Source organism: Exophiala spinifera (assembly GCF_000836115.1).
Source record: "Exophiala spinifera strain CBS 89968 unplaced genomic scaffold supercont1.2, whole genome shotgun sequence".
Taxonomy (NCBI): Eukaryota; Fungi; Ascomycota; class Eurotiomycetes; order Chaetothyriales; family Herpotrichiellaceae; genus Exophiala; species Exophiala spinifera.
This window is the reverse complement of record NW_015622514.1, coordinates 2,541,651-2,564,353: the sequence shown is the minus strand read 5'-3', so window position 1 is coordinate 2,564,353 and position 22,703 is coordinate 2,541,651. Positions and strand designations below refer to the sequence as shown.

Here is a 22,703-nt window from a genome sequence, read left to right as displayed (position 1 = left end):
GAGGGAAGAGGGAAGAGGGAAGAGGGAAGAGGGAAGAGGGAAGAGGGAAGAGGCAGGCGGAGAACAAAAAAAAAACACCCACATGTGACGTTGGAGTCTTTGGCAAACTTGATGAGCGATTGCAGTCTGATGATGCTGACAACGGTTATCCTAGAAAATTGACAGAGAGGCACATCACATTAGTGGCAAGGTCATCGACGCATGGGTCAGGACATAGTAGGATCTGACGGAAGGACATGATCATGATCATGACAAATGAGATGTCGAGAGGAAATTAATCCAGTTACTCACAATGATCCAACTCCAAACATGCTCAGCACTTGAAGTTTCTGCTGTCGAGAGATGTCAAGCCTGAGGATGACGGGCACCGGCATCGCGAGGATGGCTACGTCGAGAATGATATTGATTCCAGCAGCTGCCCACCCTCCGGCGTTGATGTCGATGCATTTTCCTGCAGAGGGGTCCCGCCACTGCTCCCAGAAGAACGACACCGGCGTGCATTCGAAGCCGAGGACGAACATGTACGAGACAAAGTAGGAGAAACATAGGCCCATGACGACGTATGCGGTCTTTTGGAAGTACGGTTGCGTGAAGACCTTGAGGTAGAAAGCCAAGACGGCCAACTTGGTGACGACGCTGATGAAGATGTACAGAAATTCGCCGATGAAGAAGTTCTGGTGTCAACCCTTTAGTCAACTGTACTTTGTCGAGCGCTTCTCAAGCCATCCTACCTTCAAAACGATATCAATATCGTCGGGCACGACATTCCATATGTCCTTTCCGAGGCCTAGACGCGCAGCTAGACACCATAGTCAGCGGCGAGTGCTTGTGTTGGCGTTAGAGAACAAAAGGCTCTTCTTCGTACCTTGCAAATTGAGCGCCGTGAAGACAACAACCGTCAGCTAAGCTCACATGTTAGCCTGATCAACTTCGGTGGAACGGACCGTGACCATGCTGAGCATGTCGTTCCACATACCGTCGCAACCAGCATAATGCCATCGTCAACCCGGAAACCCGGCGTCAACGGCGGACGGACGGATAGACGGATCAGATAGAATAGAACTGCCAGGGCAAGAAATATCGACACGACGACGATATATGTATGTGACATATCCCTCGGAGTGACGCCACATGCGGTCTGTGTCGCATTGAAGGCACCTGGAAACGATCATTGTCAGAAACTCGATTCTGAGGGAGCCTTCTCATATCCGTCCTGGCTTGGTTGCGAACTTACTCAGGGCCTCGATAACTGTGCAGTTGGCCGTGCTGCATTGTTCGATCCGACCGAGGATAGGCGCATCGGCGCAAAGACACGCGATATCGGTCAACGAACATGTCGAGGATGGGAGTATGGACTGGGCGCAGGCGGCCTGGGAATGCTCGTATCAGTTGGTGGATCCCAGCATGGTCCAGTTTGCATTGCGTACCGCACATTTGGGCAGCGCAGCCAGAAGTTGCTGCATTGCTGACTGTCCGGCAGCCATGGTGGAAATAAATGGAAGATTAAAATTGAAGGAGTGTCAACGGAGGTGTAGCTCGATGATGAGTGAGGTCTGTACGGGAGAGTACGAAAAGTATCAGTTCCAACAACAGGCAAGGCTTGGAGCAAGTTCCTCTCCCGCGTCTGTCATCTGTCAATTGTTGTGGGCGAGCAGACCTGTAGAAGTAGTTGATGTTCTTCAGCTGTTGTCAGGAAGTAGAGAGCCGATCAAGGATAGCATGCCCTCCAGTACCATGTCCCACCCGTCGCCCTCGTACCTGGTTTTCGCCGTGGAGAAGTGGATGTTCCAGCCCAAGCACGACCGGGATCAATCGAAGCTTCATCCTAGCATGCGGATACTCCGTGCTGTACAACGAGTAGGCTTCGACTCAACGGTTTATGGGGCCGTGGTGGACCAGTCAGTCAGCTACGCGGGGCGTGCTGTAGGATTGGATTCACTCCGTCGAACTCGTTTGAGCCGAATGGAATGCCAGAATATTCACATGTACAGAGAATCTGTAATCCAGCTGAGGACAACGTTGATTGATTTGCTGCTTGCTTGTACTGAATGTCATTCAGGAAGCCGAGGCACCTCGGTGATGAGTTGGCAGAGGCACGGCTAGGAAGGCATTTCATATGGTAAGTGTACAGTACTCCCCGAATCCGTGTTCTGTATGTATAGCAAGTACGGAGTACGAGTGGCAGGGAACCCTCTCCACGGACTTTTCGACGTGCCATCGTGCCATAAGTCCACGAGAGTCTCCGTGCTCGTTACCAGCTTTTGCTGATCGACTCGTTTTTACAGAGTCGCAGCAGAAACTCCGTAGTCCACTAGGTAGTTTAGAAGAAGACAAGCCTGTCGATCATACTTGGCGCATCCGCCCCCTGCATCGGATCCAGAACCTTTTGAGCAAACGCCCCCGTCAGTTACTGGCACTGCGCCTGGTGCGAGTTTGTCAAATGTCATGCGTCAGCCCATCTGCCGAACCAGGGTACCGTTCTGGAGGAACCGCACGCTTATCGAAATGGACGGTTCCTAAGGCGACCTTTTAGGCCGAGCAATTCAGATAAACCGGGGCATCTTGACCTTCGAATCGGGTGGGCCTGGGAGGAGGATGTGAGAGGGCAATTTTCTCCTCGGACTCTGCTGGTTTCAAAGCGACGAGCTGACGAGGAAATATTCGAACTTCGGATAACGCCGTGGACTGCGCAGCTGATGTGTCTTTGCCAGCGCTACGACGGCTGACAGGGAAAGTTTACGCAGTCGAAAAATTCTTCTGATCTTGTCTGAAACCCGGGAAAAAGCCTTGCAGCTCCACTGACGTTCGCTGCCGTCTCCACCTTCACTGCTACTCAGGAACAAGGCTCTGCCCGCGAGATGGATCCTCCTTTCCGTAAAATGCGCAAGAGAACGTCGAGTTGGCCATCAAATCGAGGAGGGAAAGACTAGGGCATACGAGAATCCTCTGGTGTCGCGACAGGGTTGATGCCGTCTACGAGGATTTTCGATACCCGCACTCGTTCTCTAGCGACGCTGGTAACTCAAGTTAGAGGAAGATCCGGAATGAGAACCAAAGCTACCCACATATAATCATTGATGGCGCTGGTCGGCGCATTTACTCGACATGGAATTTCTCCTCCCTCAGCAAAGGCGATTTTACATAATGACCCCGGCAAATCCCATAACGGTTCCATCAATGCCAATCAATTGTCGTTCCCTCAAAGCCATGCTGTTCGGTATATACGACAAGGACTGTTCCATGGAAGTGAGGTTTATCGCACCATTGTTCCCCTTGAGGAAAACCATGGAAAGGCCCGCTCCCGACGCTTTGATCAGGCTAGAGACTATACTTTGGAGATCATCAAGACGATATCGACCGAAAACAACGATTGCAACACCAGATCTACGATGTCTATCCTTGCCTCTCCATCCTTATTGTGGCCTTGAAAGGGGCAGGAGTCAACTAACGATTTCGCTGTTCACATAATAATCTCCATGATGCGAGATGAAACACCGCACTGCGGGCCCATCCATCTGCGTGAGGTACAGTACAATACTGTACTCACTACTCTATCCTGCCCGTAGCACTGGACAACTCTCCTTGTGCTGTTACGGACGGAGCTTTCACCCGTAAGTTGCCTTGTATCTTGCGAGCATGTGCTCCACGACTGTGAATTCCTTCCCTTTCGATCCATCCAGCGGCTTGATCACACAATCTGGGGCTCCATCATAGAAAAAGGGCACACTATACCTGTCCGTGCCGCTTGTATTTATCTGAACAGCGAATTAGCGTCTGAAGGCTCACCACAATGGAGGCGATGTCAACGTCTGAGCCTCCGGCAAAGGGCACCTACTACTCGGTGTATATTGGATTTGTACTGCCCACTTGTCCACGTTTCCAGCATGTCACCAATATTCACAACGTACGCATGCTCTTGCGGTGGTACGTCGACGAACTGATTGGTGTGCTGGTTCAGCACTTGGAGACCAGAATGCCCATCCTGAAGCAGAAGCGTAATGGCACCGAAATCCGTGTGTGCTCCAGCGCCCACTAAACTTGGATCCTCCATTTGCGGATGCGGTGGATAGTGCAACAGTCTTACGTTCGCAATGGGGTCTTTGCAGTACTCCTCGAAGACCGCTGTGTCAAACCCTCGCAGACCCCTGGCCAATATGTGCATCAACTGGACGGATAAGTCTGAGAGTGCTTGCTGATATTCGAGAAGAGGCGTCTTGAATTTAGCGTCAGGGATCTGACTCGCTTCAGGCCATATATTTGCGTGCTGGAATGGTCGAAACGGGGGTTTGTTGCCAGGAATCTCTCGGCCTATCATGAATCCCTGGGGCTTTCTCAGCTCTGCCAAACCTGATCCCATGACAACGAGAGCTCACCTCCTTCAGATCAGGCTTCTTACCGGGTTCGAGGACTTGAGAACCAATTATCTCATACCCTCGTCCCGGCACACCGGCAAGTTTACGTTTCTCCTCCTCTGGTAGCGCGAAGAATGCCTTTGCTGCGGCGAAGATCTCATCCTGCAAGGCTTGCGGGATGCCATGACCGGTTATTTGGAAGAAACCACTTGTGGCACACGCAGCGCGAATTTGCTCGATCACTTGTTCTGCCTCTACGGAATGCTGGTCAGCCAGGTAGGGAGAGATATCCACGGTAGGAATCGTAAAGTTAGTAGGGCTGGCTTCGTAAGCGATCGCCATGCTGAGAAGGCTTGGGGAGAGGAATTCCAGATAGTGTGGGAGGAGGTATCATCGTCTGGAGACTCGCAGGGTTTGAAGAGTCCCAGGAATCTGCGATCCGTCACGGGCTTTCGTTATCTCGAGTTCATTCGGATTGATTCTGCACTTCGGAGGTCGCCGAGCACTGCCGTAGAAGGCACGGTGGAGTGAGAAGCCTGCAAGCGATCAATATCACGTGATGGCTCAGATGATCTCGTCGTCGTACTAGCTTTTTCAAGATTCCCGACTTTCGTACCACATCAACCTTCGCCGCCAAACCTCGGCCACCAACACGAGATCTGAACCCGTCGAGCCATAAGGCGCGATGCATATTGGTCTGGCCCGCTGAGATGCCGGTCCAGCGACCTCGAGAAACATGCACCGAATGTTCCATGCGGCGGCAGAAATGCGACCGCCAGATTCCGTGCTCGAGGTGCGTCAAAAGAGGCATCGCCGACAAGTGTACGCGCCAGTGGCCGACTCAGTACGATCCCTCGATCCATCGGGTCTACAAAAGATCGCGTCCAGTCGCGAGTGAAGGATCAGGGGGCAGCGCGCCTTCTAGTCCCGCTCATCAAGCCAATACTGCTCCCACTGCAGGGTCTCGTTTGCCACAAGGATTGAGTGACTTTGCAGCATATGACACGAGATGGGCAGATGAGCCACGCTTACAGTATAACTTTACTCCGACTGACGCTCTCATCTCGAGGCTCCGGACCCGAGATCCAAACACCCTCCCTGACAAGTCCTGGATCGACTTGAACGGGATAGGCTTCAACTCCACGGAACACGCCCACTCGAAATTCCTGCAGATGTTACTGCCCAATGTCGGCCACATCTGGGACTTAGTCAACTATCATGAACTGTGCCTCTTGTGGTATCATGGCTGCTACTTTGGCCCACTCTTCCGATGGGAACTGGAAAGCGTGCTCGCTGACCAGGATCAAAAGGAAACACTGATTGTTGACGGCCTCGACCTTCAGTGGCTTGGGCTTCTCTTTTCCATCATAGCCGGCAGCTTAACATGTGCTCCGGAACGGAGACTGTCTCAGTGGGGATTCCAGAAAGCTGAGAGATCGAAATTGCCGATGCAGTGGTACAAGGCCAGCATCTCGTGCCTAAACCAGGCGAATTACACTTCCAATCATAGCATATATGCCGTCCATACAATCGCCACACTGACTATGTCTGCTCATTCACTGGGACAGTCCGCAGAGCTATCTGTTCTTCTCGGTGGCGCTCTGAAGATTGCACAAAGCTTGGGGCTCGACAGACTAGACTACGACGCATCGCTGGACGAGATCACAACTACATCAACGGAAGAGCAACGTCACAGACTGATCAAAAGGGAGATCGGCCGCAGATTATGGTCCCAGCTTTGTGTCCAGGACTGGATGTCTTTACCATTCAACGAGAGCTATCACATTCAACCGGGGCATTTCACAACAACTAAGCCTTCCAACCGAAACTACCTGAATATGGACCCAATTCCAATAGAGTTTCCTACTTATATCAGCTACGGGAATTATTTGTTTGAAATAGCTAAACTCATGGTAAAACACCACGAGGATATTTCTCATGCAACTACCCAATTCACAACCTACGAACACGTTCTAGAATACGATTCGAGAATGCGGACCCTCGCCACGAAAGGAATGCCAACCTACTTCCATGTGGTGCAGCCGATTGATCCAGCCTGGCCAGAATGGATTCCAGCAGCCAGGAGAAGTCTGACTATATGCTTTGCACACAAGATGATCATGATCCACAGAGCATATATTAAGCAGAGCTTCATCAATCCGACTTATTCTATGACGCGTCTCACGTGCTTAGCTGCGGCTAAGACGATCCTGAATGAAGCAAAACAGACGAAGGACCTTGATGGGCCCATCATTTGGGTAGATAAAGCTTTCTGCATCGTCGCGGCGATTGTTCTCTGTCTGGATCTCTTCCATCGTCCTGCATCCGATCCTGTCTTTGACACGCACAAAGAACTAGTCTCAGAATGCATCGAATACTTACGCAAGTTCGGCGGCGGTGTTATTGCCGTTCGAGGGGCGAATTTGCTAGCGGCTCTACTGACAGAGAGGAACAGGGTCACCTCTACTTGGGCGCGACATCCAGAAGCTATCGATATGAGGGAAATCCTCGCCTTGGTGGGAGCAGAGATGGACGGCGCTGTTTCCCCTGATGATACTCACCCGCGACTTCTTGCCGAACTATTGCCCCCTCAAGCTGGATTCTGCAACCGTTTCATATTTGAGAACCTGTTTAGCTTCAAGAACAACACCTCTGGGTGAGACATGTCAAGCTCTACCCTACTGGAGCGCACCCAACCCTTCGGTCAGCACATTTTCATTGTTGATTAATGATAATGTATAATGGGCCATGGTTTGCAGAATACAATCGTTCTAGCTACATATGCGGCTAGCTCAGCTAGTTATGACGAATATTCTTCTTGCCAAACACTGAACCTGGATTGTCTGTGCCGTTGGTACTTCCAAATCAATATGGCTTCGCCGCACAGCGGCGCCGGGATTCAAAAATTTGTCCGTGGTGAAATTCAGTGACCGTCTTGCGGAGCTATACCTTGCGCGGCAGGGCATCTAACATCCACGAGCATCCTCCCACAGATGAGCAGCTGGCTTCATGAAGATAGTCTTCACGTCTCGGCGACTCGATATTGTTTTCGCCAACGTGACTACTCAGCGCATGTTTCCCTGGTTGATGGTATCGCTTGGCTTCTCGCCAACGATGTGACCGACATTTCCTTTCTCGCCAACCGTTGTTCCAGGTTGCCTTGCTGTATAAGAGTCGCTTGCTACAGGTGCTTCTCCAGGCACATGGCCTTCCTTGTGTGCTGGGGCGTTATCTGCACCGAGACCTTTCGCTATTGAGGGTTTAAATACGTCAGCACCAGATCCATTTGTAGACTCACAACGTCTGTCGAGATTGGGAACATACCAGCAGCATCCTTTTTCATGAACTTCTCGCTAGGTCCAGAACCACCAGGTGTTTTTGTTGACATTTTGCGTGCTATCTTTCAAAAGGTGTATGTCTGTATATCGTCGAAGTCGCGGTAAGATTGATTGAGCGTTCTCTGGGAAAAGAATTTAATTTGAGTCTCTGGTCAAGTTTATGTAAACAGTGATCCTGCGATGATCCTTGATGTCATTGTCTCCAGAAATATGACATCTTTCAACATGCACCAAAAAGTGATCTCACGGCTGACACATCACTATCGCTTGTCGGATGTTTTGTCCGGGACAGATCTCTCGCCTTTCTGATTGGTTGCCGCTTCTATCTTTGCGACGGAAGCTGTGGAAGGGAAGTTGAATAACAGCCTTGCGGTCTTTGCACGAGGCTTCGTGCCGAGAGGTTCAGCACTCATGATTGGTGCACAGAAGCCGAATTTACAAGTACGACCACAAGAAATTGTTTTGTCACAAGTTGCTGCCTTGACTGAAAGAATTCGTTATCATTTCTTGCGCTGTCTTGGAAAGGCATAGTCGAGACAGGTGGCTAGCCTGAGGGCTACGCCTTGTCGTCTTCGAAATGTACGCTTATCACAGAATGGACCCCGTTAAGGGACAACGAAACTCGAAACATTCAAGAAAACCAAGACTTTAGAGGCGAAGCCATCAACGACACAACAGGTCCGGGAATTGAGCTTATCCTGACATCCCTCTCCACTTCGTTCGCACCATGAAGAGAGTCTTCCTGGGGCAATCCACGGCGGCCGCTGCCGTACCAAAGAGGCAACAGAGACCGCGATAAGCATGGGTAGATAATGATTGGCTCCTCCATACGACAGTGCATCGCGCCTCTAGTTTCAACAAGCAGGGCAAAAGTACATGTATGGCCAGGTTCGACCAGAGAGGATTAAGTGCCTATGCGACAGAGCGTTCACACAGTTGGATCATTAGCAACTCTTAAACTATGCCTATTGCGATCCCTGCCTTCTCCACGGTCCTCGGTGAGGCCGTCAACGACTATGCTGCATCGAACCCGAAGAGCAAAGCGATCTGTGATGCGGCTTCTGGTTCCTTGCCTGGAGGTAAGATGCACTGAGACACTACCCCCGACCTTTTTGCGCTCCTGTACTTCGGAACTGAGCTGTATCATAGGCACAACGCGTAATGTTATCCATATGAAGCCTTTCCCCGTCGTCCAGGCGCGCGGGGAGGGCTCATACCTTACGGACGTTGACGGACACAAGTATCTTGACCTCTGCGCCGAGTACAGCGCTTGTATGTTTGGTCACTCGCATCCGGTGATCAAGAGGGCCATGCACGACGCCGTCGAGCAAGGGTTCGCCCTCGGCGGCGTCAACCAGTACGAGGGCAGACTTGCCAACCTGTTATGCGAGCGCTTCAAAACCATGGACAAGGTCCGCTTCTCAAACTCGGGCACCGAGACGAACATGACTGCTCTCGCCCTCGTCAAGGCATACACTGGACGTAGCAAGATCATTGTGTTTGAGTGAGTGTGCATCCAACGTGCTCTTAAGCCCTATCCTAGCGATGTTCTCCTTTTGCTCTTTGTCTTCTCTCTCCATCTCTTGACTTCATGACGCTTTAACCACACCCGTTCGTTGCTTGGCCTGCTGCGTCCAAGAAAGCTGAACCATTTTCACAACAATCATCAGAGGCGGATACCACGGCGGTCTGGCGACATTCACCTCGCAAAGCTCCATGAACATGAAGTCTAGCGGAAAAAAGACCATGAACGCACCGCACGACTGGGTGGTGGTACCGTACAACGACATCGCCGCGCTCGAAGCCGCGGTTTCCGAGCACAAGGCCGATCTGGCGTGCATATTCCTCGAACTCATGCAAGGGTCGTCCGGCTGCACCCCGGCGGACGTCGACTTCGTCAAGGCGTGCCGGGCGCTCGCGACCGAGGCCGGCGCGGTGCTCTTCTTCGACGAGGTCATGACCAGCCGCATGAGCATCCACGGCTACCAGGACATGCTGGGCGTGTACCCTGACATGACGAGTTTCGGCAAGTACTTTGGCGGCGGCGGGCAGAACTTTGGCGCGTTCGGCGGCAAGGCCGAGATCATGGACATGCTCGAGCCGGGGTACCCGGGCGGCGTGTACCACAGCGGCACGTTCAACAACAACGTCGCGACCATGGCGACGGCCACGGCCGTGCTCGAGGAGATCTGGACCCGCGAGGACCAGGCGCGCGACCTGTTCGACAAGGGCGTCTGGCTGCGTGAAGAGCTGAACCGGCTTGCCGATGCCAAGCACAACTCGACCATGTACGTCACGGGCACGGGGAGCCTGATGACGATCCACTTCAAGGAGCAACCGCGCACTGGCGTTCAGGCCGCCGATCTCAAGGAGCTCTTCTTCTTCGACATGCTCAAGAAGGGCTTTTTCCTCGCACGTCGCGGCATGGTCAGTCTGATGACCATCACGTCCAAGGAGGAACTACAGACCTTCATTGACGCCGTCGACGAGTTCTTGAGCGAGAGAGCCGAGTTTGTCAAGCTAGACTGAACTACTTCGAACGACGGACACATATACCTTATATATATGTATATACGCTCTTGGTGGGGCAGAACGAATGACATACTGTACGCCTTCGAGGCAGAGCGATCCCAGAACCCCATCCACCCTCGATGAGGCACGGCGAAGGTAATGACTTGTTCTAGAAAGCCCGTTCTTATTTCAGGTATCTGGCAAAGCCTCGTCCTGATTATCTGGAAAGCCTCGGTCTGAGTTTATCTGCAGAGCCTTGATTCTGAGCGGTTTCAAGTACTAAGCATTTCATCAAGACGCAGTATAACTAGTTAGGTATATTTATTCAGACTTTGTGCATCTCTCGCCCATGGCGCAGCTGACCTCCCAAGTTCCAGCGCGATCCAACTAGAGTTATCGTCATTTCCATTTCCCTTTCCATACCCTGTCGCAACCGAAAAGAAACAAGCGCTGCCACCGACGACGACTAGTACATATGTACATATCCCACGATTCAGCTCCGGGCCTCTTTCTCTCTCTAACTGATAGATTCTAGAAGCGCACATACGACAAAAGTCTCTTCCACATGGGCTGGGCAAAGTAGCGATCGAAGAAAGCAATATCCTCCTCGTTTAATGGTTTTCGGCCGTATTGCAAATCAGCCTCGGCCGGATTGACAAACTTGGTACGGTAGACCAGCTTGTATCCCAAGAAACAGACGATCCAGAGCGGGACGGCGAGGAAGGTCTCGAAGAATGTTTCGGCGCTCGGAGGTGCACCACCGATGGGGAACAAGCTCACGTATCCCACTGAGAAGAGGACGAAGATGGTGGTGACGGCCAGGAAGACGGCGGTGGCGGGAAAGGCGCGTATCTTCCAGGCGTACGGGAGCGTCCACACGGGATCATTCTGTACCTTGATGGCTCGGTGGATCTGGATGTTGGTGATTGCGATGGAGAGCCAGGACAGGAAGAAGACGGTGGATGAGACAGACGAGAACCACGTGAAAATGATACCGCCGGTGCTGGAGCAGTTGATGTAGGTGAAGATGGTGCAGAAGATGCATGAGGTGAAGAGTGCCCAACGAGGGCGGCCCTTCTTGTCGATACGGCCAAGGATCTTGGGAAACATGCCCATCTCGGCCATGGCAACCATGGTACGGGACGAGACATACAGAGACTCGGCCCCGATTGCGACCAGACCCAAAAGGATGACGGCATTCATGAGGTCGGGCAGACCCTTGACGCCAGCGTTGACCATGGCAATCACAAAGGGAGAACTGGCCACGGTGCCAGTGCCGAGGAGTCGCTCATCGTTATAAGGGACGAGGATGGTCAGGAAGATGATTGAGAGCTCATAAAAGGCCACGATCCGGAAGAAGAGGTTCTTGCACGCTCGCGGCATGTCCCAGCGCGGTCGATGCGCTTCTGCCGCCGACAACGACATGATCTCCTGTCCACCGGTGGCCCAGGAAGCAAGCAAAAACGTCGTGGCTACGCCTTTGAAGCCGTTGGGGAACGCAGGTGCCGTGGTGTAGTTGTAAGCATGTGGGACCTCACCGGCCTTTCCTGCACCCGCGATCAAGGCAATACAGGTGATCAGGATGATGATCATGCACATGACTTTGAGGGCCGCGGTGCCAAACTCGAACTCGGCAAACCAGCGATTGGGCAACGCGTGGATGCCAAAGACCAAGACGAGGTAAACTGTCATTGCTGCAGCGGTTGGAATAGAGTCGGTCCAAAAGCTGCATGAGAGAACGAGAGAGACCATGTCAGTGCCGTCGAACACAGGTGTATACACCTTTGGGGCAACGGGCTCAAACTCACGTCAAGATGACTCGCACGACTGCAGCCTCGGCCGCCACGACGGTGACCCAAGCCAGCCATTCAGTGAAGCCACAGGCAAATGCCATGGCAGGGTCGACGAATCTGTTGGCATGCTCGATGAAGCCACCAGAGGTAGGCCAGACGGAGGTCGACTCGGACAGCAGGTTCATGACCGCCAGCGCCATGACACAGATCAGGGTGTAGCCGATTAACATGGCTGCGGCACCACCCAGGTGCAGGCCCTTGCCGGTACTGATGAACAGACCACTGCCGATGCAACCACCGAGCGTGATCATTTGAATATGGCGGGCCTTGAACGTTCGGTGTAGCCCTCCAGGATGAGAGCTGACTGGCTCTCCGGAGTAGTCGATGACTTGTCCCGCGAGGACATCATCGCTGGATACCTCCTTGTCAGAGGCGGCAGACGCCTTGAACGTGGTCTTCTCCTCCATTGTGAAGGTGTGTGTTCAGGTGACAATTCCGATATGGACAGAGAAAGAAGAATGGGCTGGAACCTTGCAGCGGCAGCAAAGACCGTGGCCAAGAGGCAGGACGACCGGGCAGGTTTTATATGCCCGCCACCAGGATCTTGCAAAGGGCTGGGATTAACGCACGTTTCCGCTCCAGAAGGACCTCTCAGCACCTTTGAAGCAAATAATCGGTACCAGCCTGGTAGATACGAGCTCGTAGATAGATACTGGCGGGCATCATGCAACTCTCCCCCATCCTCGTGGCGATCCCTGTTGCCGTCGTGCATGATAAGGGCAAGGAAACCATCGAGCACTCCACAACAATACCGGCATTGGGAAAGTGATTGCCCTCAAGGAAGGCCCTGCGACTGGTCCGCTGTCAGCTTCCTCAGTGTGCTATCCAATTAGTAGGGTCCGAAAGATAACGGGATCCAAGGGAGTTTTTCCGTTTCTAGTACCCCGTGAATGCAAGGCTCGATGCTTGTTAGCGTGAAGTTACGCGAGGAAGCCTAGATAAGAGTCCGAACGCCACTGCGTTGCAGACATGAATACAAACTGCATAGAGTTCTGTCGCTTCACCAGACTCTGGAAGACAGTTTGCGATGCTATGGTCTGGAACGTCGGTCGCTCATGCCGGCCCAAGCTACGACTCCCGCTGATCCATCTCGTTCGAAAAAGGTTTCCGAGAGATGCCCAAGGTCAGCCGCCGTGTGCAATCTACGTTTGTACAGACAGACTCCCGGCACGAGCGATCTTGCTCTGTGGCAAGCTATGCTCAGTCAGAGTCTAGCGTTAAGATTCGGCATATGGACGCATATGGACGCATCAGGTAAGCATCAGCTCGACCTGTCTCTCCTCGGCAATCGTCCGCCACTGGCTCGTGATGCGAGTCTTGTTTGTACTGTCCTTGTTCCAGACCTCGAGAGCTATGGCATTGCCGCCCCATAGAGAATGCAGTCCGTACGACTTGGCTCTGTCGAACCAAGCCATGAACCGTGCTTGCAAAGCAGGATCGAAGGCCTCGGACGCCGCGATGAAAGCTGGCCAGAAAAGAATCCCCCCACACCCAGAGCCCGAGCCGTTCCTGATGGTGTCGAATGCTTCCAGGTGGTATAGGACGCTCTCAACGTACGGCCTCAGGTGGCGATGGTGCATTAATCTGACATTCTGGGAGAAGTAGAGAACGAGTGCGCCGTGGAAGGCCCTGGTTTGATGCTGAACAATCTTGCTCGTGTCATCTTCACGATCCATGATGGGGCTGCGACTGAGCTCTTGTTCGATCGGCCAGTCCAGAATCTCTTCGTCGACTTCGTCGCACTTTCTGGCCAAACAGGCAGAATACAACCGTCCAGGATTCTTCCGGCGGTAGCGTGAAACGTGTTGGACAACTCGGACGGCTTTTCTCATCAGGACAAAGAGACTCTGGGGCACCCCGTAGATATAGTCACAAGATGACATGTCCTTGGGTTCGTCTTCTTGCATGTCAAGCCACGAGTCATCCTCAATTTCCATCTCGCCGACACCTTCATGGTCGCTCCCCACGCTACTGTCGCTATTAAAGTGTTGCTCCGACGGCGAATGAACAGCGTCTTCCGTGTTAATGGTCGTGCTTGCATGGATAGTTCTGAGATAGAAGAAAATACGATGTAGCGCTCGAGCTTTGCCCGAATACTTTGTCTTGCTCTTCCGGGCGCTGCGGATGAGCTGCTCGCAGCCTTTCAGGTGAACGCCACATGTCCCCGTATCCCCTGAGACAACCTTGAAAGCTTCGTCAGTTCAGCCAGAAAGTCATCAGTGACGAGGCTTACATCAATCGAGATCATAGACAGCATGGCGGCTAGGAGCTCTTTGTACTTCGGCCGCGACTTGGAATGGAGATCACACTCCACTGAGTCCCTCAGAAACGCTATCGCCTTGTAGCGAAGCTGCAGAGCCTTTCTCAACCACTTGTCGACGTCTTTATTTTGTCCTTCGAGCCTGAGGTTGTTGGCAAGACTATACGCACTTATCGAGAGGAGAGCATGGAGCAGACACTTTCGAGTATTAGAAGTGGCCCCGAGAGTTCCAAGTTCTCCGCAACTCTGCAATGCCCGTGGGAGGTGCAAGGCTCTCCAGGGGCTCTTGGGGTTGTCGACGACACAAAATATCTTCACCACCTTCTGCACGTAGTGCTGCATAAGGAAGCATTCGTCAGGGGATAAAAAGACCGAGCGCGGCTTTGACCTGAGCAACGCAGACGACGATGGGTCTTCTTCATCCTCGTCGAACGGTGATTCTTTAGTTGGTGACCAATTGAAGTTTTGCTGAAACGACGTATTGGCCGAGTAGGGGCTGCTGTAGTAAGCACGAAACCCCGACTCCAAGGTAGGGCTCTTGAGTGCGGTTCCGAAATCACCCAGGGAGCCAACTAGGCTTGGGGTTGCTACGGGCGAAGTTTCATGATGCAGAGGATGAGCATAACCTAGATGGTCGAAGTCCAGACTGGGCGAGTGATCACGTTCAAGAAGCGAAGGAGCGATGTCACAAGAACGCTCGAGGTCCACGTCAGGGATAGCAGGGAACAGTGGTAGCTCCTCTGCTGACAGATTCTGCGAATTCGTTGCCGGCGGGCGTGCGGCAAACACTGAAAAAGGGCCGTGAACTATGGTTGTTTCAGCCTCGTCTGTGAGAGGCTGTTCCGTGTCGATTTGGGTCAAGATCTCATCGATCTGCGCGGACTCGATGATGCATGTCGGTTGTGCTGCACATCATACGTGAGCACTCAGGCAGACGGTTAGGAAGATGAGTGCTTCTTGCCTGTCAGTATCTGACGCCGTGAAGACCCCGTGGTCCTAACAGGCGCTGGGACTGTGTGAGCGTCGGGCACACCCGTCTCTGGGGCCAGCCATTGTAGCCTAGCACCGTAGCCCTCGCACTCGAGACCCTTGGTCGTACATTGTCGGCACGTCGGTTTCTCCTCTGAGCACTTCAGCTTCCTTGCACGGCACGTCCAGCACCCTGTAAATGTCTTGGTTCGTTTGCGAGGACACGGTGCAGCTGGGACGGGGGACGTCATTGGGTCAGTGGAGGGGTTGGCAAGGATGCCAGGAATGCACTGGCGATGCCTCCCTCCAGACAGGAAAGGAATCGCTACTGGCGGTCGAGGTCGAGGGTCGGTTTTCAAGACGTTGGGGGAACCCATTGCGAAGTTAGTGGACAGTGGGGGTCGATTTATCAACCGCGGCCTGCTCAATCACCGGCCACCCAGCTGCTAGAAATAATATCCACAGTGAGGTGCTCGTGGTGTTCTGGGTGAGACGGTGGGATAGCAGCCACATCTGACAGAAGATGGATCACATCAATGGGCTACGAGTCCAGCAAGAGATAACAACAGTTGAGACGGACGGGAGAAGGGCAAGGGCAGAACGCCAGAGGGGGATGGGTATCGACCGGGAGGAAGCGTTGCAAGAGTGGGGCCCCTTGGTGGGCGCGATTTCGACATCGCCGCCCAACAACCTTCTGAGTGGTAGCGAACTCGTGTTGTTTGTCTCTGCTGTGAATATAAGCAGAGCTTCATTGGCTTCGCTGCGGCCTTCCTCTTCCCGCAACGACGCCACTCAAAGCTTCCCCAGATTTCCCTGCCTCGTTATCAGGACTTGTCCGCTGACTCCGTGCCGTCAACTCGAAACAGCCGCCATTGTGGTTCTGGGCCCTGTAGATCTGTCTCACGGGGAGAGACTCGCATGCTCCAAGTAACATGTGAAGACGCGATTGAAGGAGGCAGTGAGTGGTTAATGACACAGCGTTTCGAACGATACCGAGAGACTCTGCGTATCTAACCAAAGTGGCCACGGGTAAGCTTCTGGCAGGACACGCAACTCAATCTTGTCCGACCTTGGTAGTCTGGGATCTAGCACACACTCGGATAGCGATCTACCATGCCATGCCCTCAGACAGAGGAGGCTGCAGCAACAACTGACTTAATATTATTGTGGAGACAAGCCTCGCTGTCTGTAGGAGGGATGAGGTTCGGCCGCGGAATCACCAGCCTGCGGATACCCTCGGGACATGGCGCAGCTTCTAGCGACTCTTAAGCCATAAACAAGGCTTGAGGCGGGCGCATATCACTGATTACAGAGAGTACATACTAGTTAGTAGTTATGCTACGATAAGCGGCCCCGAATACAAGCGTCCAGCACTTCGCAGCTTAGGCGAAAGGCGTGAGATTCTCCGGTGGCTTTCTACCTATCATGATAGCTCGCGGACTTGTCCCTTCCTAGCACAGCAATGGAACAGAGACTACTTGTCCATACTTTCCACTCCGAAATGGCCTGCCACTAGTCAATTAAGGCCGACAAAGCGCTGTCCAGCGGACCTGATATGGCTCCGCACTGATCGAGTAAAGGGCGCAGGGGTAGTGCTGTCTTGACTCGTCTCAGCTGTATATGAGCAAAACCTCAAGTAGCCGGAAGAGACGTCGAACGAGGAATCTGAGCCATCATAATCGGGAGCAACAACAGTCACGCGTTAGTCGAATCTCAGTGCACCAGAAGCTGTCACGATGGCGAACAGAGGACGGACTCTAGACTCCGAGGTCTTCTGCATCAAAGACCTAAAGGAACAGGCGTCCAAGAAGCTGCCTAAGATGTACAGAGGTAGGTTCTCCAGTTGTGAACCATATGGCACCTACTGAACACGTCAGAGTACTTCAATGAGGGAGCCATGGACATGATAACGTAAGTACCTCGAGGGCAGCGAGTGACCCAGATCGCAGCTCCTTCTCACGCCGGAGGGTGATTACAGTCTCCGCGACAACGAGGCGGCATTTGACCGCTATCGACTACGTCCTCGGATATTAAAGAATGTGTCCTACGTCGACACGTCAACGACCATCTGGGGCAGCAAGGTCCTGTTCCCGTTTGGCTTCTCTCCGGCCGCAATGCATCGACTAGCTCACCCTGATGGCGAAGTGGGAACCTCCAAAGCCTGTGCCGCCTTGAACGTGGCCATGGGTCTTTCGGCGTATGCGACCGACTCTCTCGAGGACGTTATCGCGCAGGGCTCAGGGAAGACGAACCCCTACGCTATGCAAATCAGTATCATGAAGGACAGGAGCCTGACTCGTCAGCTTCTGCAGAGAGCTGAAAGTAAGTGCCGCAAGACTCTTCCGCTGCTCCTGTGGCGCCTCTGCGTACCAGACATTTCGACTATGTATCTGCTCTCGGGTACTGGCTCTCTATTCGAAACTGACACAATGTCTTCCATCTGTACGTAGAAGCCGGCTACAAAGCCCTTTTACTCACGGTAGACGCACCAATGCTCGGTCGTCGTCTCAACGAGTACCGCAACAGCTTCGGCATGCCCGAGGAGATGAAATATCCAAACATCGCTCCGGGAATGGACGCTAGCAACCTTGAAGAAGGAGACAACGCACTTGCATATGGTACTACCCATGTCACTCCCCCCTGAGAGTCAACATCATGCTTACCTGAACCTGGCAGAAAACGGAGTGGACTGGGACGAAGCGATCTCTTACATCAAGAGCATTACCAACCTTCCCATCTGGGTCAAAGGACGTAAGTTGTCTATCTCTGTCTTTGATTGACCTCAAGCGACTTCAGGGGATATCGAATAATGTCTGATTCGCATGACGCATGGGGGTTAGTGTACACGGCCGAAGATGTCGCCACGGCAATCTCATACGGACTGGACGGCGTCGTCATCTCCAACCACGGAGGTCGCCAACTCGACAGCGTTCCAGCCACGCTGGACGCTCTCCGTGAATGTGCACCAGTGGCAAAGGGCAAGATCTCCATCGCCATTGACGGGGGCGTCCGAAGAGGCACCGATATCTTCAAGGCAATTGCTCTTGGAGCCGATTTCTGCTTTGCCGGAAGAATACCCATCTGGGGATTGGCCGTGAGTAACCCAACCTAGCATCCTTTTCTTCGATGGGCCAGCTGATCACACTGACATTTCGGTTTTCAGTACAACGGTTCAAAGGGCGTCGAACTCGCAATCAATCTCCTCTACGACGAGTTCAAATTGGCCATGGGACTTGCCGGGTAAGTATTCAAAATGCCTCTCGGACTTTGTGCGGCCAATTGTGCAAACTGACACCTCCTCTTCATTGTAGATGCAAGAGTGTATCTGAGATCAATCGCGGCCACTTGTCGATCTTGGAGGCAAACGGAATTCTTTCCAAGTTATAGTCAAGTTTGAAATTGTGAAGCTAGCGCATAGAGAATATACATGATAGAATGTGACGGCCTATCAGGAGTCAAGACCAACTGGTGCATCCCAACCACCGAAGATGTCCAGCCACCACCTGTACCTAGCACTACACGGTTATCACTCCCCTAAGACCCAGAAAGATCCAACAGAAATTCTTTTCACCCCTCGCTCCGCCCCGTGACCTTCGCTACGATCGAACGCAGACGTTGCTTAAGAGGTCTCATATTTTCCGGAGGAAAGTTTGGAATGTGATGAATCTAGACGTCATATCTAGCCGTAAACACTGTCCTCGGTCCATTTCGGCACGATCAGGCCTTTAGCCTCCATTGTCTTCCATTGCAAACCTTTGAGAAAGCCATAAATGATCTTCAACACCGGAGTTGAGACACCAAGTCTCTCGGCCTCACGCAGTGGTTCTCCAACGATGTTCTCATATTCGATATAATTGCCCTGGAAGGAGAAAGTCCATTAGCATATCGGGAAGTAATCGAAACGATATAGCTGTGCGCTCCACCAGAATCATACCTTTTCGATGTCTTGACACATGCTGGGTTTGAAATAGATGTCTTTGGGATCGGCTCTGATCATAAACTCGGCAATGTCGTCCGGCAGCTCGACGCCAGCCGCTTTGGCGGTTGTCTTGATCTCAAGCATGGCAGGCCGGATCAAGTTGTCGATGACGTGTTCGGAGATTCTCATCCTCGTCGTGTCCATTCGCAGAATGGTCGCGACCGAGTTGTACGAGGAGTTGTAGATCAGCTTCCTCCATCGCGTGAAGGGCACGTCATCGTCGTAAACGGCCTCGACCTTGCCGCACGCGTTGTAGATGTCGACGAACTTCTTGGCGGCGGCCACGCCGTCCTCGTCGCTCACGCCGGGCGACTTGTAGGGTCCGACCTTGAGAAAGTCCGAGTCGTCGTGGCGGATCTTGCCCCATGATGTTTCGGTTGCTCCGATCAACGAAACACCCGAGAGCAACGGGTTGCCGGGGTACTTTGCCACGAGTGGCTTCTCGATGTTCAGACCGTTTTGGACGAGGACGATCACGCTGTGGCCGGGCGTCACGGCGGTCTCAATCACCTCATCCACGGTCGGCTTGATATCGGCGATGTTCTTTGTCGTGACCACGATGAAGTCGAACGGCTTCAATCCCTCCTCGGCCACGTTGGGCACTTTGTTGACCACTGGAGAGAACAGGTCAGCATCGTGGTTGCTGTCCGTCTGCTTTGCTGAGCACTGTGCACCGGAGTGGAAACCTACATTTGGTTGGCTTCCAGCCCACGATGCCATTGCCGTGCTCAATCGAGTCGATGGAGAAGCCTTCCTTGCTCACGACCGCGTAGTTCGACCTCAACACAGCAGTGACCTCTGCCTTGCCTCCCGTCTCCAAGGCATAGGCTCCCATGGTGCCCACACCACCGCTGCCGACAAGCAAGACATTGGCCTTGGAGGGTTGAGTAATCATCGTGTCTCTGGGCTTGGACGTGTTGATCAGAGGGACTTTTCTCGCAGACTTGAATGTTCACCGCCAGTCTCTACGACCACAAACAATAAATTCGACGTTTGAGATGTAAATACATGATCAGCCTCCTCCGTGCTCGCAACGATCGATACTCGTCCTGCTGGCTGATCAGGGATTCGGAGTACACTCCATCTGGACGGGTCCATAAAAACCCAAAAACCCTCCACCCGTGCGATAAGGCTGCCGGTTGCCAGTGTCTCTGCGCCCTGCGCCCTGCGCCGAATCATGCAGCGAGGGTAGAGCCGAAGACGCGTTTCAGCGAAGAGGAAACCCACGCCGAGAGCTGCCAACAACCGGAGCCGCTCGTTATCAGTGAGGCCGGAGAAGAGCGACGTTGGCTGTTTTGTTGACCACCGCACGGGACAACGACATGCTGATTTTCCAGAAAGCCTGGGTCCCTTTCGCGGAAAGAAAATCCCACGAGAATAAGGACGCGAATACGTGTTAGGCCTCTTGAATTCAGCCAGAGAAAGCAGAAACGTGCGTGCACTGGCTTATGTTTAGCACTGAATGATAACCTTAGATATCCTATCGAGAGGTGGCGTGGCCGAACATGCGGGATACGTCCACGATGCCTCCGTATATGGAACTGGGAATGCTGATGAAATTTATCACTCCAATGTCGCCATTGTCGCTAGAGCTTCGGGCGCGCTGTCTCAAGTGCCTGCAGGACGAGCCGCTTGACCTTGGCGGCTGCACCGAAGGAGAAGACATAGCCTGCGCCTTTGAAGCCGTAGGCATGCACGATGCTACCGTCAAGTTCAACTCTTAGGCCACCTTTTCGGCCAGGCCTGACACCGACGAGATCCTTGACGTCTGTGTCAATGTTGACATGTTCGAAAGCGCCGCCAGTCATTCTGTTGACCCTCCGCAATATGTCCTTGCGTAGATTGGTGTCAACCGCGCCGTCAAAGTTGTTCTCTTGACTGATGCCTCCGAGAATCACACCTCCAGAGAACTTGCGCGGAATGACATACGTATACTCGTCGCCATTGATCAACCTGACTTCGTCGTAATCGCTCTTGACAAACATCGTCTGGCCCCGGTATCCAGCAACAGCGGAGTCTCCAGCAAGCTCTTTCGCTCCCAGCCCAGAGGCATTGACAATGACCGACGCCCCGGTCATTTGTTTGGCTTCGAGCAGTGATTTCACCTCGGAGCGTATGAATTTGACACCCAACCCTTCGAGCTTCTTTTTGAGCCAGGGAAGGAAAACCTCCGGGTTAGCCAGGCAAGTCTCGAAAGAATATCCGACTTTGCAACCGGGTGGCAGAGAATGCTTTGGAAGCAACTTGTATTCAGGAACAAACTCCTTGTACCATATTGTGTCGTCGTTTTCTCTGTCAGTGAAGTACTCGGTAGCTTTGACAGTCTGATATGTGCCTCGATCAGCGATTGATTTGCGCGAAAGGCTCTGCAACAACTCACCCGAACGCTGCTGCTGGGATCTGATTTGGCCAGCCGTTGATACCACCTGAAAGACTCCATTGCCATTTCCTTGTTGCCCAGTTCTGGAGGAGGGATCAAAGTCGCACCGGCGTAAGGACTAGCCCAACCCAGACCGCCATCTCCAGGGATGTCTCTGGCAACGATAGAAACATTCAGACCTTCCTCGGCCAGGAGAAGAGCGGATGCAAGTCCGATGATACCAGCGCCGACTACTACTACGGTGTCATGCTTCTTGCCGGCCATGGTGCGTATCCTGGTCACCGCTCGAGGATTCCTAAAGTCTGCTTAGGGACCTGGAAGCGTTGGCACCCTTGCCATATATGAAAGGAGGGGGAGGATCTCACGAAGGCTAAGGCGTATGAAATAGCTAGCATTAATCCGAGGGCGCGGATATGGGCCAACCTTATCACGTAGCCCGCGTTCCTATGGGCATCATAACATGCTTGGCGAGTACTTTCAAGGCGTAAAGGACAGGCGTAAATTGCCATCTAGCTTGGGAGTTCGGAGTGGGCGAATACAAAGCATCATCCTATCTCCTCTCCCCTCTAGAAGCCCACATGGACTTCGGTCGCCGGAAAATCAGTTTCCCCGAAGACGCCCCTTTCGGCATCAACCTCAATTCTGGAAGCTCGCAATCTTTCTTCCAGTCCTTTTATCTCTTTATGCGACAATCTGGCTCCAGGGCTTTCGTCTCTCAATCGTCATGGGCTCTCAACAGAGGTCAACTCATCGTCGCGAACTCTCACTGTCAATCCAGGGAGGGTATCCTCCGACAACCGCCGAGTGTTTCTCTGACGTTGGGTGACAACAGAGCCAGAATTGCTTCTTATATGTCGTAAGGACTCACAACGATCTCCTGGTTTGGTTTCCATGGATGGCATTTTGCGAAAGACTGCTATTGCAGCTTCCACCAACGAAGCTATGCTCGCGGCAGGTATGGTATCCTGGGTTCTACCTCGCCTGCATCGAGGGTGTGCCTTGGTATATTCCTCCACCACGAGGAGGTCATGCTTCCTTTGCTGTTACCAACTAGGAATCCA

The 22,703-nt window shown here is 52.9% G+C and overlaps 10 protein-coding genes across 10 annotated transcripts in view; 3 read left to right on the top strand and 7 right to left on the bottom strand.

Annotated features, from left to right (window-relative positions):
- PV08_03237 (uncharacterized protein) overlaps positions 1–1,484 on the bottom strand; it is a gene marked incomplete at both ends in the record, with an annotated part of 2,196 nt that extends 712 nt beyond the window's left edge. Inside the window, 7 exons of the mRNA XM_016377594.1 lie at positions 83–150; positions 292–674; positions 732–799; positions 866–902; positions 977–1,158; positions 1,235–1,370; positions 1,428–1,484. Coding sequence (XP_016239164.1) covers positions 83–150; positions 292–674; positions 732–799; positions 866–902; positions 977–1,158; positions 1,235–1,370; positions 1,428–1,484 — 931 coding nt within the window. The remainder of the gene's footprint in view (positions 1–82; positions 151–291; positions 675–731; positions 800–865; positions 903–976; positions 1,159–1,234; positions 1,371–1,427) is intronic.
- Positions 1,485–3,605: 2,121 nt separating this feature from the next.
- PV08_03236 (uncharacterized protein) lies at positions 3,606–4,694 on the bottom strand (the record flags this gene model as incomplete). Its single annotated transcript, XM_016377593.1, has 3 exons — positions 3,606–3,755; positions 3,836–4,321; positions 4,374–4,694. 3 exons carry the CDS (start codon positions 4,692–4,694, stop codon positions 3,606–3,608), a joined length of 957 nt encoding a protein of 318 aa, XP_016239163.1.
- Positions 4,695–5,062: 368 nt separating this feature from the next.
- Positions 5,063–7,012, top strand: PV08_03235 (uncharacterized protein; the record flags this gene model as incomplete). Its single annotated transcript, XM_016377592.1, has 1 exon — positions 5,063–7,012. The coding sequence occupies one exon, from the start codon at positions 5,063–5,065 to the stop codon at positions 7,010–7,012; it is 1,950 nt and encodes a 649-aa protein (XP_016239162.1).
- A 405-nt stretch (positions 7,013–7,417) lies between these two features.
- On the bottom strand, positions 7,418–7,740 carry PV08_03234 (uncharacterized protein; the record flags this gene model as incomplete). Its single annotated transcript, XM_016377591.1, has 2 exons — positions 7,418–7,602; positions 7,677–7,740. The coding sequence occupies 2 exons, from the start codon at positions 7,738–7,740 to the stop codon at positions 7,418–7,420; spliced, it is 249 nt and encodes an 82-aa protein (XP_016239161.1).
- A 911-nt stretch (positions 7,741–8,651) lies between these two features.
- On the top strand, positions 8,652–10,219 carry PV08_03233 (uncharacterized protein; the record flags this gene model as incomplete). Its single annotated transcript, XM_016377590.1, has 3 exons — positions 8,652–8,769; positions 8,840–9,194; positions 9,361–10,219. 3 exons carry the CDS (start codon positions 8,652–8,654, stop codon positions 10,217–10,219), a joined length of 1,332 nt encoding a protein of 443 aa, XP_016239160.1.
- Positions 10,220–10,732: 513 nt separating this feature from the next.
- Positions 10,733–12,461, bottom strand: PV08_03232 (uncharacterized protein; the record flags this gene model as incomplete). The annotated part of the gene is made up of 2 exons (XM_016377589.1): positions 10,733–11,927; positions 12,010–12,461. 2 exons carry the CDS (start codon positions 12,459–12,461, stop codon positions 10,733–10,735), a joined length of 1,647 nt encoding a protein of 548 aa, XP_016239159.1.
- An 843-nt stretch (positions 12,462–13,304) lies between these two features.
- On the bottom strand, positions 13,305–15,660 carry PV08_03231 (uncharacterized protein; the record flags this gene model as incomplete). The annotated part of the gene is made up of 3 exons (XM_016377588.1): positions 13,305–14,237; positions 14,288–15,219; positions 15,291–15,660. 3 exons carry the CDS (start codon positions 15,658–15,660, stop codon positions 13,305–13,307), a joined length of 2,235 nt encoding a protein of 744 aa, XP_016239158.1.
- A 1,359-nt stretch (positions 15,661–17,019) lies between these two features.
- On the top strand, positions 17,020–18,670 carry PV08_03230 (uncharacterized protein; the record flags this gene model as incomplete). The annotated part of the gene is made up of 8 exons (XM_016377587.1): positions 17,020–17,113; positions 17,161–17,194; positions 17,262–17,605; positions 17,734–17,901; positions 17,960–18,034; positions 18,124–18,377; positions 18,447–18,523; positions 18,595–18,670. 8 exons carry the CDS (start codon positions 17,020–17,022, stop codon positions 18,668–18,670), a joined length of 1,122 nt encoding a protein of 373 aa, XP_016239157.1.
- A 292-nt stretch (positions 18,671–18,962) lies between these two features.
- Positions 18,963–20,157, bottom strand: PV08_03229 (uncharacterized protein; the record flags this gene model as incomplete). Its single annotated transcript, XM_016377586.1, has 3 exons — positions 18,963–19,142; positions 19,218–19,876; positions 19,953–20,157. The coding sequence occupies 3 exons, from the start codon at positions 20,155–20,157 to the stop codon at positions 18,963–18,965; spliced, it is 1,044 nt and encodes a 347-aa protein (XP_016239156.1).
- Positions 20,158–20,848: 691 nt separating this feature from the next.
- PV08_03228 (uncharacterized protein) lies at positions 20,849–21,906 on the bottom strand (the record flags this gene model as incomplete). The annotated part of the gene is made up of 2 exons (XM_016377585.1): positions 20,849–21,586; positions 21,643–21,906. The coding sequence occupies 2 exons, from the start codon at positions 21,904–21,906 to the stop codon at positions 20,849–20,851; spliced, it is 1,002 nt and encodes a 333-aa protein (XP_016239155.1).
- Between the last annotated feature and the right edge of the window lie 797 nt (positions 21,907–22,703).